The 16,731-nt window shown below is 57.3% G+C and overlaps 1 protein-coding gene across 1 annotated transcript in view; it reads left to right on the top strand.

The window, feature by feature from the left end:
- SCNN1A (sodium channel epithelial 1 subunit alpha) overlaps positions 1–9,331 on the top strand; it is a 31,263-nt gene extending 21,932 nt beyond the window's left edge. Inside the window, exons 6-13 of the mRNA XM_004610616.2 lie at positions 428–591; positions 1,768–1,869; positions 2,003–2,117; positions 7,235–7,313; positions 7,401–7,458; positions 7,698–7,753; positions 7,903–7,978; positions 8,975–9,331. Of these exons, the coding sequence (XP_004610673.2) occupies positions 428–591; positions 1,768–1,869; positions 2,003–2,117; positions 7,235–7,313; positions 7,401–7,458; positions 7,698–7,753; positions 7,903–7,978; positions 8,975–9,331 (1,007 nt within the window). The remainder of the gene's footprint in view (positions 1–427; positions 592–1,767; positions 1,870–2,002; positions 2,118–7,234; positions 7,314–7,400; positions 7,459–7,697; positions 7,754–7,902; positions 7,979–8,974) is intronic.
- Positions 9,332–16,731: the final 7,400 nt, after the last annotated feature.

Below are 16,731 nucleotides of genomic sequence, written 5' to 3'. Positions count from 1 at the left end.
TCACACCTGGCGATGCACAGGGGTTACTCCTAGCTCTGCACTCAGGAATCACCCCTGGCAGTGCCCAGGGGACCCTATGGGATGCTGGGAATCGAACCCGGGTCGGCCGCGTGCAAGGCAAATGCCCTACCCGCTGTGTTATCGCTCCAGCCCCTCACCTTTGCCTTTGGACCTCCCCACAAGTCTCTCTCAAACATGGAGGGGGGACCCCCCACCCCTTATTCTGTCTCTCCTGGGTTGCACAGAATCCTTGCAGCATGCCCAGGGCAGGGCTCTCCTCACTCACCCGGGGTCCTGGGGTCCCCCACGCTGTTTGTCTTCCTGATCCGGCTCTCCCTCCCCTCGGAGCTGTGGGGACCAGGCCAGGTGGGCATGATGTGGGTTCCCATCCCCGGACACCTCTCCCCGCCTCTGTGCCCCCCCGCAGGTCTGTCTTTGATGCTGCGTACGGAGCAGAATGACTTCATTCCCCTGCTGTCCACGGTGACGGGGGCCAGGGTCATGGTGCACGGGCAGGACGAGCCTCCCTTCATGGACGACGGCGGCTTTAACTTGCGGCCTGGCGTGGAGACCTCCATCAGCATGAGGAAGGCAAGCGGCGGCCGATGGGTGACCTGTGGGGACAGGCCTGGGCTATGCGGAGGCTCCAGAGGCCAGCCAGGGCTGGCTGGGGGTGGGGGGGCGCTGGCACGGATGACACTAGGAAAACAGGTACCTGAGGAGTGCAGCTTGGACAAGAGTCCCGAGGGGCGTCAGGACATGCTGGGGGTCAGGGTCCTTGGAAACCTGTTTTTTTGTTGTTGTTTATTTTATTTTATTTTATTTTATTTTTTGGGCTTTTTGGGTCACACCCAGCGATGCACAACTCGGGTTTAATCCCCAGCATCCACCAGAGGTAGTTCCTGAGTGCAGAACCAGGAGTGACCCCTGAGCATCACCGGGTGTTGCCCCCCAAAAAAGACAAAGAAAGCATTTGGGGGGCCAGGGTTGCAGCTCAGCAGCAAAACACTGGCTTTGCATGTTTTAGGCCCTGGGTTCAAGCTCTGACACCGTGAAAAATAAACAAGCTTCTAGCATTTTCTTTTTCTTTTTTTTTCTTTTTGGGTCACACCCGATGATGCACAGGGGTTACTCCTGGCTCTGCACCCAGGAATTACTCCTGGCGGTGCTCAGGGGACCCTATGGGATGCTGGGAATTGAACCCAGGTCGGCCGCGTGCAAGGCAAACGCCCTCCCCGCTGTGCTCTCGCTTCGGCCCCTGGAAACATGTTTTGATTGTTTTGTGTCTTCAGCCTTACCCAGTGGTGCTCAGGACTTCCTCCTCCTGGCCCTGAGCTCAGTGACCCCTCCTGGCAGGGTTAAGGGGGACCCTAGGGGGTGCGGGAGGTAGAACCCAAGTTTGCCCACCAGCACGACAAGCACCCTACCTGCTGGACTATCACTCTGGCTGGGACATGGGTTTTGTTTTGTTTCTGTTTGGGGCCACACCCGGCGATGCTCAGGGATTCCTCCTGGCGGGCTTGGAGGGAGGGGTGGGGGAGACTACGTGGGATGCTGGGGATGGAACCCGTGTCGGCCACTGTTCAAGGCAGACCCCCTCCCTGCTGTGCGGTCACTCCGGCTGGGGACACGTTTTGAAACGATGAGGTCAAGAGCAGCGGTCGGCAGGGAAGGAGACACCGTGTGGGCTGGAGGATGGAGAAATATTCTGGAAGGGGCCCGGGCCATGGCCTCTGACCTCTGGCTTCTTGTCCGGGGGCCTCCTAGGAAGCCCTGGTGCGACTGGGCGGCGACTATGGCGACTGCACCCAGAACGGCAGCGACGTCCCCGTGGAGAACCTGTACCACCCTCTGAAGTACACCCAGCAGGTGAGGCTGCGCTGGGCGTCTCCAGCCAGCCAGGCGCAGTGGACACAGGGGTCGGAGGCATGCGGGGGGGTGGTGGTGAGGAGGCTGGACCTGGCCGCTCTCACCGCCTCCCCCCTGTCCTGTTCTCCTGCAGGTGTGTATTCACTCCTGCTTCCAGGAGAGCATGATCCGCCAGTGCGGCTGCGCCTACCTCTTCTACCCGCGGCGCCCGGGCGTGGAGTTCTGTGACCGAAAGCACGATTCCTGGGGTGAGGCTGCGAGGGCACCCCCCACCTCCTACTCTCAAGCCCAGGTCTTGCTCTGGGCCCTCCGCCTCTGCCCCTGCTCCCCCCACTTTTTTTTTTTTCTTTTTGGGTCACACCCAGCGATGCACAGGGGTTACTCCTGGCTCTGCACTCAGGAATTACACCTGGCCGTGCTCAGGGGACCATCTGGGATGCTGGGATTTGAACCCGGGTTGGCCGTGTGCAAGGCAAACGCCCTCCCCGCTGTGCTATCGCTCCAGCCCCTGTACCCCCCACTTTCTGCCTCCTTCCGGTCTGACCTCCTCAGCCTGCCTCTGATCATCCTGCTTTGGTCCTTGGCTGTGTCGGACTCTTGCTCTCTCTGCTTGGGCGGCCAGACGTTTTGATTTTGTTGGTTGTGTTTTTGGCCGCCCCGGCGCTGCTCAGGGTTTGACTCCTGACTCTGAACTCAGGGATCACTGCTGGGGCTTCCCTGGGGAACTGACGGGATGCCAGGGATGAATCCAGCCAGGCAGATCTGTCCTGAGCTTCCTGGTTTGCTCCTCAGCCGCTGACCACGCAGCAGGTGGGGTGGGGACCGATAGAAAATGCTAGAAGTGGGGCTGGAGCAATAGCACAGCGAGGAGGGCGTTTGCCTTGCACACAGCCAACCTGGGTTCGATTCCCAGCATCCTCTATGGCCCCCCGAGCACCGCCAGGAGGAATTCCTGAGTGCAGAGCCAGGAGGAACCCCTGTGCATCGCTGGGTGTGACCCAAAAAGCAAAACAGAGAGAGAGAGAGAGAGAGAGAGAGAGAGAGAGAGAGAGAGAGAGAGAGAGAGAGAGAGAGAGAGAGAGAGAGAGAGAAACAAAGAAAATGCTAGAAGGAAGTTTGTTTTTCATGTGTCAGAACTTGAACCCAGGCCCTAAAGTGTGCAAAGCCAGTGTTCTGCTGCAGAGCCCTGACCCCCCAAATACTTTCTTTGTCTTGGGGGGGGTGACACCCGGTGATGCTCAGGGGTCACTTATGGTTCTGCACTCAGGAGCTACTGCTGGTGGATGCTGGGGATTGAACCCAAGTAGCCCATGTACTATACAATCTCTCCTGCCCCTCCCCCCAAATACTTCTTGTTCACGTTTCCCAAACAGCTTTCATTTTCTGTGCGTCTTGCAACATACATGCCCGTTCAATTCACGAGGAGCGGATATGCAACTTGCAAATCAGAGGCATAGAGTGCACTTACTTATCGAAGACTTTCTTTTTCCTTTCCCCTCCCCCCCTTTTTTTTTCTTTTTGGGTCACACCCTGCATTGCACAGGGGGTTACTGGCTCATGCACTCAGGAATTACTCCTGGCGGTGCTGGGGGGGGGGGGGCTATGGGATGCTGGGAATCGAACCCAGGTCGGCCACGCCACGTGCAAGGCAAATGCCCTACCCGCTGTGCTATTGTTCCAGCCCCTGCTCCCCATTAAAAAAAAATCAAATCAAATCAAAGGAATGGAATAGTTGAAAACAACTGAGGGGATTCGGGAGGCGGCTCACGGAGTCGGAGCACCTGGGCTGCATGCAGGAGGCCTGGGTTTGAACTCGGCACTGCACAGTCCCCTGAGCACTGACAGAGCAGTCCTTGTGCATTGAGCTGGAAATAGCCTCTGAGCATAGCCAGATGTGGCCCCAAGCCAAGAAACAGCCCCCAGTGCCCCCCACGCCTCACATACACACAACAACAAAATGGTTGAGGGCCAGGGCCGTGGCTTGAGCCATGGAGTATGTACCTAGCATGTGTGAGGGCTAAGGACCTGCCCGGCAATGTTCGGACCCTGAGCACTGCAGGGAGTTGCCCTTATTTATTCATCTTCCGCTTTTTCCTTTTTCCTTTTTTTTTTAGGGAGTGACCCTTTAAAAAGAGAAGTTGAGGGGCTGGAGCGATAGCACAGCGGGGAGGGCGTTTGCCTTGCACGGCCAACACGGGTTCGATTCCCAGCATCCCATAGGGTCCCCCAGCACCGTCAGGAGTAATTCCTGAGTGCAGAGCCAGGAGGAACCCCTGAGCATCGCCGGGTGTGATCCAAAAAGCAAAATAATAATAATAATAATAATAATAAGAGAGAGAGAGAGAAGAAGTTGAGACAGCATCAGACTCTCCTCCTTTTTTTTTTTTTTTTGCTTTTTGGGTCACATCTGGCAATGCACAGGGGTTACTCTTGGCTCTGCACTCAGGAATCACCCTTGGCGGTGCTCAGAGGACCATATGGGATGCTGGGAATCGAACCCGGGTCAGCCATGTGCAAGGCAAATAAATGCCCTACCCGCTGTACTATTGCTCCAGCCCCTCTCCTCCTTAATGTAGACAAAATCTGAGTTCCGGAGCCAGAGCTATTATAGTCCAGTGGACAGGGCACTTGCCTAGCACATGGCTGACCTGGGTTCGATCCCCGGCACTCCATCAGGTCCCTGAGCCCCGCCAGGAGTGATCCCTGAGTGCAGAGCCAGGAATAAGCCCTGAGCACAGCTGGGTGTAGTCCTGTCCAAAAAAAAAAAAAAATCTGGGCTCCTCTCCTCCCAGCTGACCTCTGCGGCCGTGAACGCTTCTCTTAGGAAGCGGAGAGGAGGAAGACCCTGAACAAGCTATAGACAGCAGGGGCTGCTGCACCCGGAACTCTTGTCCCCAGCCGCTCCTCTGAGAAGCTTTCCCTCTGTGGCGGGAGACCCCCTCAGTCCCTCCAGGGGTCCTGAGCACTGTAGGGTGCTCCAGAGCCCAGAGCGTGGTGGCTGCCCCGGACTTGGCATTGCTCTGGCCTGGAGCATCCCAGGGCTGGCAGGGGGCAGGTCTCGATCACCCCCCCAGAGCCCCGCTTCAGTCCTTCTTGAAGCTCAGAAGCCTTGCTTCCCTGCCCGCGGCCCCTGTGCCCCGCGCTTTCGAAGCTGTTAGAAGTCTGTGACAGAGCTGTCCCTGCAGGGAGAGGAACTTGACTGTGAACCCAGCCTGGTGCTTTCTTTTTTTTTTTTTTTTTTGCTTTTTTGGGTCACACCCGGCGATGCACAAGGGTCACTCCTGGCTCTGCACTCAGGAATTACCCCTGGCGGTGCTCAGGGGACCATATGGGATGCTGGGAATCGAACCCGGGTCAGCCGAGTGCAAGACAAACGTCCTACCCGCTGTGCTATCACTCCAGCCTGGTGCTTTCTGAGAATCTTTCCTGCTGCCTTTTGCTGCCCTGAGAGGAAAGGGGGGGCAGCAGCTTCCTCCCGTTCTCCCAGCCCTGCCAGGTGGAGGGTGTCGGGCAGAAGTGAAGACTTTCCCTGGGGGTGTTGGGTGGGGAGAGATCTCACGGGGCCGGAGCACAGGCCTTACATGCGGGAGGACCTGTTTGATTGTGGCACCTGTTAGCCTCCCTCTCCCGGCACCCTATGGGGACTCCCCAACACTGTGGGGAGTGCTCCTCGAGGTTTGATCCAGAGTGGCCCCTGAGCACTGCTGGGTGGGGCCCCAAAGTGGGAAGGAAGGAAAGAAGAAAGGGAGGAGGAGGGAGGAGGAGAGGAGGAGGGAAGGAAGGAAGAAAGGAAGGAAGGAAGGAAGGAAGGAAGGAAGGAAGGAAGGAAGGAAGGAAGGAAGGAAGGAAGGAAGAAGAAAAGAAGAGGAAAGGAAGGGGAGGGGAGGGGGAGGGGAAGGAAAAGGAGAGGAGAGGAAAGGAGGGGAGAGGAGAGGAGGAAAAGGGAGAAGGGGAGAGGACAAAAGGGGAAGAGAGGGAAGAGGAGGGGAGAGTAGAGGAAGAGAGAGGAGGGGAGAGGAGAGGAGGGAAGGGGAGAGGAGGGAGGGGAGAGGAGAAGAGGGGAGCGAGGAGGGAGAAGAACAGAGGAGAGGGGAGGAGAGGCTAAGATGGGAGAGGAGAGAATATGGGGAGGGGAGAAGAAGGGAGGGTTCAGTAGGGGAGAGGAGGGGCGAGTAAGAAGGACTTCAAGAACAGGTGACTAGAAGCAGTAAGAATAACCCAGTAACCTTGTTGAGAACCTGAGCAGCGGGAGAGGAGGGACCCATAAGATCCTTCTCTGGATCCTTCTTTGGTTTTTGTTTTAGGGTCACACCCAGCAATGCTCAGGGCCTGCTCCCGGCTCTGCACTCGGGAATCATTATTAACGGGGACACTAGGACATGCCGGGGGTCGAACCTGGGTCAGCCGCCCACAAGGCGAGCACCTTCTGCACTGTCCTGTCCCTTCGAGCCCCCCCCCCCTTTGAAGGGCTTCGCTGAGATGGTTCCTGGCTCGTCCACCCTCAGCCTGAGTGTCGTCATCCTCGGGGCTGTAGTTTGGCCATCCGGTTGTGCAACAGTTACCGCCATCAGTTTTAGGACATTTTCATCACCAAGAACCTTTGACCCCTCTGGCACGCTCCAGGCCTGATCCCCTCCCGGCACGGGCCCCTCTCTGCCCTGCCCCCCGCCCCCTCCTCCCTGTCTTGGTACACTTGCACAGGGCACGTGGAGAGGATCACACCAGGATGCTCCTGGCTCATCGCCATCTTTCACTCCCTACAGTCAGACTTTGCAGGTTGGGGGCTGGAGCGAGAGCACAGCGGGGAGGGCATTTGCCTTCCACGCGGCCGACCCAGGTTCAATTCCCAGCATCCCAGAGGGTCCCCCGAGCACCGCCAGGAGTCATTCCTGAGTGCACAGCCAGGAGGAACCCCTGTGCATCACCAGGTGTGACCCAAAAAGCTAAAAAAAAAAAAAAAAAAAGGCTTTGCAGGCTCGCCTCTCTGGATGCCCGACCTCAATCCTGTATCCGTACTGTGTCCCTTTCAAACGTTTACTTTACTCGTGGGGGGAGGGGGTTGGAGCCCCACTGGCAGTGCTCACGGCTTCCTCCAGGCTCTGTGCTCAGGGGTCGCTCCTGGTGGTGCTCAGGGGACCCTAGACTATAGCAGCAATTGAACCACATGCCAGGAAGCGCCTTCCCCCTCCTGCACTATCTCTCTGGCCCGGACTTAATTGTAATGTCTTAAGCATATTTGGGGGCTGCTACTTGGAGCTGCCCAAGTGTCTTGTGCAGCGGCTGTCAAGGGTCCCGGGAGGCCCCCGGGGCATGGGGGGGAGAAGGCTGCGGTCTCCTGGGCAGACAGCACCTCTGGCCCCCACAGGCTACTGCTACTATAAGCTCCAGGACGCCTTCTCCTCAGACCGCCTGGGCTGCTTCTCCAAGTGCAAGAAACCGTGCAGGTGGGTGGTCCCCAGAACACGGGGGAGGGGGCAGCTGGCCAGGGGGAACCTGGGGCCACCCAGCTGAGCCCCTTCCTCCATCCCCAGTGTGACCAGCTACCAGCTCTCGGCCGGTTACTCCCGATGGCCGTCAGTGTCTTCCCAGGTAAGGTGGGGGACCGAGAGGGGGTGATGGGTGTTGGCGTGTGTGCATGCGTGCGTGTGTGTGCATGTGTGTGTTCATGCATGCGTGCATGTGTGTGTGTGTGTGTGTGTGAGAAGTGCGTGGCTGGTCATCTCTGGGTCACTGTGCATAGGTGTTTTTGGCTCCGTCCCCTCCCGTCCTCTGGCCGTGCCTGAGTGGGGTGTGCGGGTGACCCCACTGACACCCCCCTTCTTTCCCAGGACTGGGTCTTCCAGATGTTTTCCCGGCAGAACAATTACACAATCACCAACAAGAGGTCAGCACTTGCGTCCTCCCCCACCATCTCTGGGAGGGGCGGCGGGGTGGGGGGGGGGATTGATGGGACAGGTGGTGAAGGGACTTTGTGAGGGTCTGAGAAATGAGACCTCTGCCCTGCCTCCCCACCCACCCCTCCTTTCTCCAAAGAGACGGAGTGGCCAAACTCAACATCTTCTTCAAGGAGCTGAACTACAAAACCAATTCCGAGTCTCCATCCGTCACGGTACTGCCTAGCTCCGCACCCCTCATCCTCTGGGGGTGTCTTAGCAGGGAAAGCAGGGGAGGGGCAACAGAGGATGTAGGGGTGCAGGGGAAGGGGGAAAGGATGTCTGGGGGGATGGGGGTGTCTTAGCTGGGAAAGTGTAGGGGAGGGGGGTCTTCAAAGGGAAAAGTGGGGGGGCTGTAGGGCAGGGGTGAGGGGGAGGGGGAAGGATGTCTCTAGGGCACTGGGGAGGTCTTAGCAGGGAAAAGTGGGGGGCTGGAAGGCAGAAGATGCAGGGGTGAGGGGGAGGGGGGAAGGATCTCTAGGGCATGGGAGGGGGTTCTTAGTAGGGAAAAGTGGGGTGGGCTGGAAGGCAGAAGATACAGGGGTGAGGGGGAGGGGGAAGGATGTCTCTAGGGCACTGGGGGGTCTTAGCAGGGAAAAGTGGGGGGGCTGGAAGGCAGAAGATGCAGTGGAGGGGGAGGGGGAAGGATGTCTCTAGGGCACTGGGGGGTATTAGCAGGGAAAAGTGGGGGGCTGGAAGGCAGAAGATGCAGGGGTGGGGGGAGGGGGGAAGGATCTCTAGGGCATGGGAGGGGGTTCTTAGTAGGGAAAAGTGGGGTGGGCTGGAAGGCAGAAGATACAGGGGTGAGGGGGAGGGGGAAGGATGTCTCTAGGGCACTGGGGGGTCTTAGCAGGGAAAAGTGGGGGGGCTGGAAGGCAGAAGATGCAGGGGAGGGGGAGGGGGAAGGATGTCTCTAGGGCACTGGGGGGTATTAGCAGGGAAAAGTGGGGGGCTGGAAGGCAGAAGATGCAGGGAGGAGGGGAGGGGGAAGGATGTCTCTAGGGCACTGGGGGGTCTTCGCAGGGAAATGTGGAGTGCTGGAAAGCAGAAGATGCAGGGGGAGGGGGAGAGGGAGAGGGAGGGGGAAGGGGAGGGTCTGGGGTGGAGGCGAGGGGAGGGGAGCCTCCGCCTCCCCGCCCCGTCAGCGTGACCCCGCCCCTCCCCCCTCGCAGATGGTCACGCTCCTGTCCAACCTGGGCAGCCAGTGGAGCCTGTGGTTCGGCTCGTCGGTGCTGTCCGTGGTGGAGATGGCCGAGCTGCTCTTCGACCTCCTGGTCATCACGGCCCTCATGCTGCTCCGGAGGCTCCGCAGCCGCTACTGGTCCCCGGGCCGCGGTGGCCGCGGGGGCGCGCGGGAGGTGGCCTCCACCCCGGCCTCCACCCCGGCCTCCGCGCTGCCCCCCGGCCTCTCCGCGGCCCCGCAGGCCGCCCTCGCGGCCCCGCCGCCCGCCTACGCCAGCCTGGGCCCCAGCCCGGCGGGGGTGTCCGCCCGGGACCCCCCGGGGGGTCTGATGGGGGTGGGGGCGTGAAGGTCAGTGTCCCCCACCCCAGGCCTAGCGGACCGCGCCGGGCAGTGTCCGGGGCCAGTGGGGACCAGCGGGGAGAGGGCTGGGGTGGTCTGGGGAAATTGTCCCACATTGGACTTAAAGAAAGTGGCCCCAAACTGCTGCCTCGACTCCTCTGCCTCCTTCTGGAACCTTCCGGCCTCCCCACCATCACAGACAAGTCTTCTCTCACGCATCAGCCAAGTACACTTGGGGCCCCAACGAGGAACTTACCTAAGAAATGGGGGCGGGGGTGGAGGGGAGGTTGAGACCATAAATACAAAGAAGCGAGTGCTCGGGATCCCCACCAAGGAGGGCCACGGCCAGCCCCAGACGGGACTTGGGTGCAGGCTGTTCTATTGCTTCCTTCATTAGTTTTTTTTTTATGGGGGGGTCACACCCAGTGATGCTCAGGGGTTACTCCTGGCTTTGCACTCAGGAATTGCTCCTGGCAGTGCTCAGGGGACCATATGGGATGCCGGGGATCGAACCTGGGTCGGCCTCTTGCAAGGCAAATGCCCTCCCCGCTGTGCTATCGCTCCGGCCCCTCCTTCATTAGTTCTTGGACAAAGCCCCCATTCCTGATCTGCCAGGACAAGGCCCAGAGCAGAAGCGCAGGTAGGGAAAGGGGTGTCCACTCTGGTCAGCCCCAAGATTCTTCCCGTTTCCAGAACCCACAGTCACGCCCCGCGTCCTTCATAACTTGGCATACGACTCAAGCTCTGCCACTCGCTGGCAAATCTCTCCTCCCGCTGCTGGCAAACTCCTCCGCATCCCTTAGAACCCAGCTCAGGCACCGCCACCTCCAGGAAGGCTCCCAGAATCCATCCCTCCCCTCTGCCATGACACTCTGTTGGCGTGTCCACAGCACTGCCACCTGTGTCTCCTTCCACCCCGGGATTAAAACCCAAGGCTGAGTCTTCTTGTCTGTAGCTGTTGGGTCTAGTCCAGGCCCTCCTGGAGCAAGTAAGCAGGTGCTCAATAAACGTTGGGGCAAAATGAAATGTCTGGAGAGTTGAATGAGGCCCATGGGAAGGAAGTGGGGAGTGGTCGCCCAGGCTCCCGGGGGATCCCGGGGTGGAAGCAGGATCCGACACCTGGACTGCTTGGTTTCAGTGTGGAAGTGACCACTCAGGGGCTGGAGGACAGACAACTCTGGCCCTACTCTGGGCCTTTCTGGGCCCTCGCTGCATGAGGATGAGGAGCAAGTGGGGGCGGGGGGGGCACTGTTTCCCTCGGAAGACCCGCTCCACGATGCTCTGGATGACCTCCACCTTCCAATGTCTGGGCCTCTTTTCCTTTTCTTTTCTTCTTTTTCTCTTTTGGGTCACATCTGGCGATGCACAGGGGTTACTCCTGGCTCATGCACTCAGGAATTACTCCTGGCGGTGCTTGGGGGGACCCTATGGGATGCTGGGAATCGAACCCGGGTTGGCTGTGTGCAAGGCAAACGCCCTCCCCGCTGTGCTATCGCTCCAGTCCCATGGGCCTCCTTTTCTTTATATTTATTTATTTGTTGATTTCTTTTTGGTTTGGGGACCATACCTGGGGAGCCTCTGGGGTTCCTCCAGGCTCTGCACTCAGGAATCCCTCCTTGGTGCTCAGGGGACCATATGGGAGGCTGAGGACTGAGCCCTGGCTGGCTGCATACAAGGCAAGCACCCTACCTGCTGTGCTCTTTCTCCAGCCTCCCTTTTTCTACTTTTAATTTTTTTTGCTTTTTGGGTCACACCCGGTGATGCACAGGGGTTCCTCCTGGCTCTGCACTCAGGAGTTACTCCTGGTGGTGCTCGGGGGACCCTATGGGATGCTGGGAATCGAACCCGGGTCGGCCGTGTGCAAGGCAAATGCCCTACCCACTGTGCTATAGCTCCAGCCTCTCTATTTTTTTTTAATGGGGTCCTTCCAAACAGTGCTTAGGAGTCCCAAGGTTCCCATTGGTGATTCTTGGGCAACTGGGTCATCAGTTCAGTGCAGAGGCCTGAGGATGGTGCTGTTTGGACCCTGTGGTGACGGGGATACCCCAACTCCCCTGACAGGAGCCGGCCCCCCCCCCCCCCCGCAGCAATGCTGGGAGCACTGCGCTGGGAATCGAATCCAGATTGGATGCTTGCTAGCATGCATTGGAACCGCCGTACTCTCTCCCAGCCCCCTGCACCCCCTTTCCTTTTGGGGACTGTTGTTAGGAACCCCCGCTCCCGCTCAGCCACCTCGGGACAGGGCCAGGCAAAGGCCAGGTTCTTCTGGAAACTGAGTCTCCCAGAGTGGCCTCTGGCGGCTTCAGGGAGCCAGAGAGATCATAGCCACGAGTGCGACTCCTCGGAGCTTTAATCAAGGGGGATGGGGGTATCTGAGAACAGCGGACCCCCAGTTTTCTGACCTCTCCCACTCCAGCATCAGCCCTGAAGTGACTGTTTGGGGTGACTTCCCTTCCCAACACCCCGACTCCCTGAATAGCAGGAGAGGAGTGCCACTTCCCTGTCATGAGGAGTCAGCTGGGGGGACAGAGGGGGCCTGGGGGCTGGGAGGCAGGGAGCAAAGGTCACTGGCCAGGAACTCATGTGGTCCTCTCTCTCTCTCTCTCTCTCTCTTTTCCTTCCTTCCTTCCTTCCTTCCTTCCTTCCTTCCTTCCTTCCTTCCTTCCTTCCTTCCTTCCTTCCTTCCTTCCTTCCTTCCCCTCCCTCCCTCCCTTCTCCCTCTCTCCCTTCTCCCTCCCTCCCTCCCTCCCTCCCTCCCTTCCTTCCTTCCTTCCTTCCTTCCTTCCTTCCTTCCTTCCTTCCTTCCTTCCTTCCTTCCTTCCTTCCTTCCTTCCTTCCTTCCTTCCTTCCTTCCTTTCTCTCTCCCTCCCTCTCTCTTTTCCTTTCTTTCTTCCTTCTTTCTTTTTTTTTTCTTTCTCTCTTTCTTTCCTTCTGATTTTGGGCCACACCCAGCGATGCTCAGGGCTTACTCCTAGTTCTGCACTTAGGAATTATTCCGGTTGGTGCTCGGGGACCACAAGGGATGATGGGACCAAACCCGAGCTGGCCGCATGAAAAGCCAGCGCCCCCTACCCCCATCCCCGCTGTGCCCTGGCTCGGCCTCACGTGTGATCATTCCCAGCGTCCCTCTCCTGGTCGATGAAGGGTAAAGGGTGTCTCAACTGTCCCCTCAGTCAGAGCCGCCTGCTGCCAGGTCCGCCTGACCCCTGGCTGGGTGGACAGGGCGGGGCCTGCTGGGCAGAGCTGGCTCTGGGTGAATGGCAGTGCCCGTGACCTTGCCCCGTCCCGCCCCTCCAGGCCGGGCTGCTTCTGGCTTTCCATGTCCACCAGGGCTGCCTCCTGGCCATCCGGATGGCGCCCTGGACGCTGGGGTCTACACCTAGAATGATAGAGGAAATGTGTGTGTGTGTGTGTATGTGTGTGTGTGTGTTGGGGGTGGTTCTTGGCTTCATTTTCCTTGTCAAGTTTATTTTTTGGGGGGGTGAGGCACAGGATTTACTCCTGATGGGTTCGGGGGACCATATGGGATGCCGGGGGTCAAACTCAGGTTGGACACTTGCAAGGCAAGTGCTGCGCTGTCTCTCCAGCCCGTCTTCTCCGCTTCCCCTTGGGGTTGGCGCTGTTGCATCCCCACTCTCCCGGCTGTGAGGCTCGGCCACAGTGCTCACCTGCAGTCACCTGCCTTAGCTGCTGAGTTCACAGAACCACTCACCCAGGCTCTCCCTCCTGGCTTTGTTGCTCACTCAGGTGTTTGCAGCCCCCTCCAGCCCACCCTGAGATCACACACTCGAACCCCAACAACAGAACCACACTAGGCACCTGTGGGCAGCACCAGGAATCAAACTCCTGCTCTCTCTCTCTCGCTCTCTCTCTCTCTCCATCTCTCTCCCTCTCTCCCTCCCTCTCTTTCTCTCTCTCCCTCTCTCTGCCGCTCTCCCTCCCTCTCTCTCTCTGTCTCTCTGTCTATCTCTGTCTCTCTCTCTCTCTCCCTCTCTCTCTGTCACACCCAGCAATGCTCAGGGGTTCTTCCTAGTTCTGCACTCAGTAATTACTCCTGGCGGATCTCAGGGAACAATATGGGATGCTTTAAATCGAACCCAGGTCAGCCTCACATAAGGCAAGTGCCTTATTCACTGTACTATATCAGTCATCATCTTTTTTGTTTTTCTTTTTGGGTCATACCTGGCGATGCACAGGGGTTACTCCTGGCTCTGCACTCAGGAATTACTGCTGGCGGTGCTCAGGGGACCCTATGGGATGCTGGGGATCGAACCCGGGTTGGCCGTGTGTAAGGCAAACGCCCTCCCCGCTGTGCTATCGCTCCAGCCCCTGAAGTCATCATCTTAAAATACCACTTTTTAAAAAATCTTTTTGAGCCACATCCAGCAATGCTCAGGGGTTACTCCTGACTCTGTACTCAGGAATCACTCCTGGCGGAGCTCAGGGAACCATATGGGATGCCGGGGATCAAACTTGGATTGGCTGCGTGCAAGGCTAACGCCCCTCCCTGCTGTGCTATTGATCTGGCCCCCAAACTTCTGGTCTTCCACCAACAAAGCAGATGCTTTTTTTTTCTTTTTGGGTCACACCCAGCAATGCACAGGGGTTCCTCCTGGCTCTACACTCAGTAATTATTCCTGGCAGTGCTCAGGGGATCCTATGGGATTCTGGGAATCAAGCTCAGGTTGGCCGCGTACACGGCAAACGCCCTCTCCGCTGTGCTATGGCTCCAGTCCCAATGCAGATGCTTTTTGAGCCACGGAGCTGTCCTTGGGGGGTCCCGACATTCACAGTTCTTACAGATCCAGTCTGGAACCCGAGCCGATCCCATTTCCCTGTGACACATCCGAACAGAATGGCAGGGCTGGGCCAGAATCCTTATCAGCGCGATGACGGAGCCCGGTGCCCTTTCGGCCGCTCTGTGATTATGTGTGTGTGTGACGTGATGTTCTTCATTCATCATTCATGAGTCAGCACTGCCTGTCACCTCCCCTCCCCCCAGCTCCAGTCTTCATCTCTTCCACTCCCCGATCACTCCCTGATCACATCTCTTCCCTGGCCTGATCATGGACCCCTCCTCTCTGGTTATTTTTCCTGCTCCTAAGACCCCTCTTTCTCTTAGAATTGTGTGTGTTTGTGTATAGGCCACACCTGGCTGTGCTCAGGACTTCCTCCTGGCTCTGTGATCTCAGTGATCACTCCTGGAAGTGCTCAGGGGACCTTATGGGATGCCAGGACCAAATCCGAGGCAGCTGCGTGCAAGGCAAACCAAAGCTCTACCCACTGTGCTATCTCTTTGGCCCCTTTCTCTTTGAATTGTGTTAGACGATTTAACAACACGTTTCTCTAAACTTGGAAGCATTAATCTTCCACATCTCCTAATGCAGCAGCTATGTGTACCTGGGTCGAGAACTCAACATGACGAACGACCTGGCACCTGAACTGAGCAGGAGGAAGAGAGAGGCGTGGAACGCCTTCAAGAGCGTCGAAGAAGTGGTTAAGAGGAGGAAGAATCTCTGCCTCTGGGCACATCTTTTCGACTCCACTGTTCTTCCTGCACTAACATATGCCTCAGAGACCTGGGTCCTATGAAAACAGGATGAGAACGTTATTTAAGTATCCCAAAGAGGAATTGAAAGAGCCATGCTTGGAGTATCACGTTTCTCTCAAGTGAGAGAAGGAATCTGGCGTTCCAACCTCCATCGACCATCAAGAATCAGGGATGCTGTCTCGTTTGCCAAGGCGTCGAAAATCAGATGGGCCGGACATGCAATGCTATTTGAAGATGACCGCCGGACTAGAGCTGTTACCGACTAGATTCCGAGGGACGTCTAAAGACCGTGTGGCCACCCACTGAGATGGTCAGACTTTGTCAAGACCCTGAATGAGGACTGGAGCAATAGCACAGCGGGTAGGGCGTTTGCCTTGCACACAGCCAACCAGGGCTCAAATCCCAGCATCCCATATGATCCCTGGAGCACCACCAGGAGTAATTCCTGAGTGCATGAGCCAAGAGTAACCCCTGTGCGGGGCTGGAGCAATAGCACAGCCGGTGGGGTGTTTGCCTTGTATGCGGCCAACCTGGGTTCGATTCCCAGCATCCCATAGGGTCCCCTGAGCACCGCTAGGAGTAATTCCTGAGTGCATGAGCCAGGAGTAACCCCTGTGCATCGCTGAGTATGACCCAAAAAGGAAAAAAAAAAGACCCTGAATGAACAGTTTGAGATTCTTTATGTTCCTGGAACGAACAGATGCCACTGGGCTACAGCAGCACGTGACAGGGACGAATGGAGATGTCACTGGTGCCCGCTCAAGCAAATCGATGAGCAACGGGATGACAAGTGATACAAGTGATTGAAAGAAGTTCTCTTTTTGTGCCAGGCTCTGTGTTACGGTGTGGAGAGTTTGCACAGACTGTTCAGATAAAACCTTCCCTACAGTGCCCGGGAGATGATGCCGAGGCCTGGGACACGTGACTCGCACAGGGGACCCTCAGGTTTGATTCCCCATCATGGCACGACCCTCTGAGTCCCACTGGGGACCTTCCTGGGCACTGAGTCTGGACTAGCCCCCGAGCACCACCAATGGGATGCCAAGGACTGAACTCAGCTGTGTGCAGGGCGAGTGCTCTACCCGCTCTGCTACCCCCCAGCCCCGCCTTGTCCAGTTGGCCAGGGGCAATCAATTGCTCAAGTTCACAATATTTTTTTTATTTTTTTGTGCTTTCCCCTTCCCATTGTGGCCAGTGCCGTTGCACACCCTGAGCATCACATTAGTGGTATAACAAACCCCTTCCCCCCAAAAAAATACTACCCAAGATTAAAAATTGAACAATTGTCACTCACTGTCATTCCGTTGCTCATCGATTTGCTCGACGAACAGGCACCAGTAACATCTCCATTGGGAGCCTTGTTGTTACTGTGTTTGGCATATCGAATACTCCATGGGGAGCTTGCCAGGCTCTGCCGTGCGAGCCGGATACTCTTGATAGCTTGCCGGGCTCTCTGAGAGGGGCGGAGGAATCGAACCCAAGTCATCTGCATGCAAGGCAAATGCCCTACCCACTGTGCTATCGCTCCAGCCATTGAACAATAATAATTCACAATAATCATTGTTATTGTCTTGCCATGTCAGGGACTGAGCCCAGGCCTGTGCACGAGGCGTGACTCCATCGTGTCCTGGCACAGGCCCATTATTCAGACAAACAATCATGATCACGCTCACATTTTTTTTTCTTTTTTTTTAAATGTATTTATTTTTAATTAGAGAATCACCGTGAGGGTAAGTTACAGATTTATACACTTTTGTGCTTATACTTCCCTCATACAAAGTTCGGGAACCCATCCTTTCACCAGTGCCCATTCTCCACCACCAGTAAACCCAGCATCCCTCCCACCCTCCCCAATC

The sequence above is a fragment of the Sorex araneus genome, chromosome 6 (genome assembly GCF_027595985.1).
Source record: "Sorex araneus isolate mSorAra2 chromosome 6, mSorAra2.pri, whole genome shotgun sequence".
Classification (NCBI taxonomy): Eukaryota; Metazoa; Chordata; class Mammalia; order Eulipotyphla; family Soricidae; genus Sorex; species Sorex araneus.
Note: the sequence above shows the minus strand (reverse complement) of the source record. Positions and strands in the feature narration are given on the sequence as shown.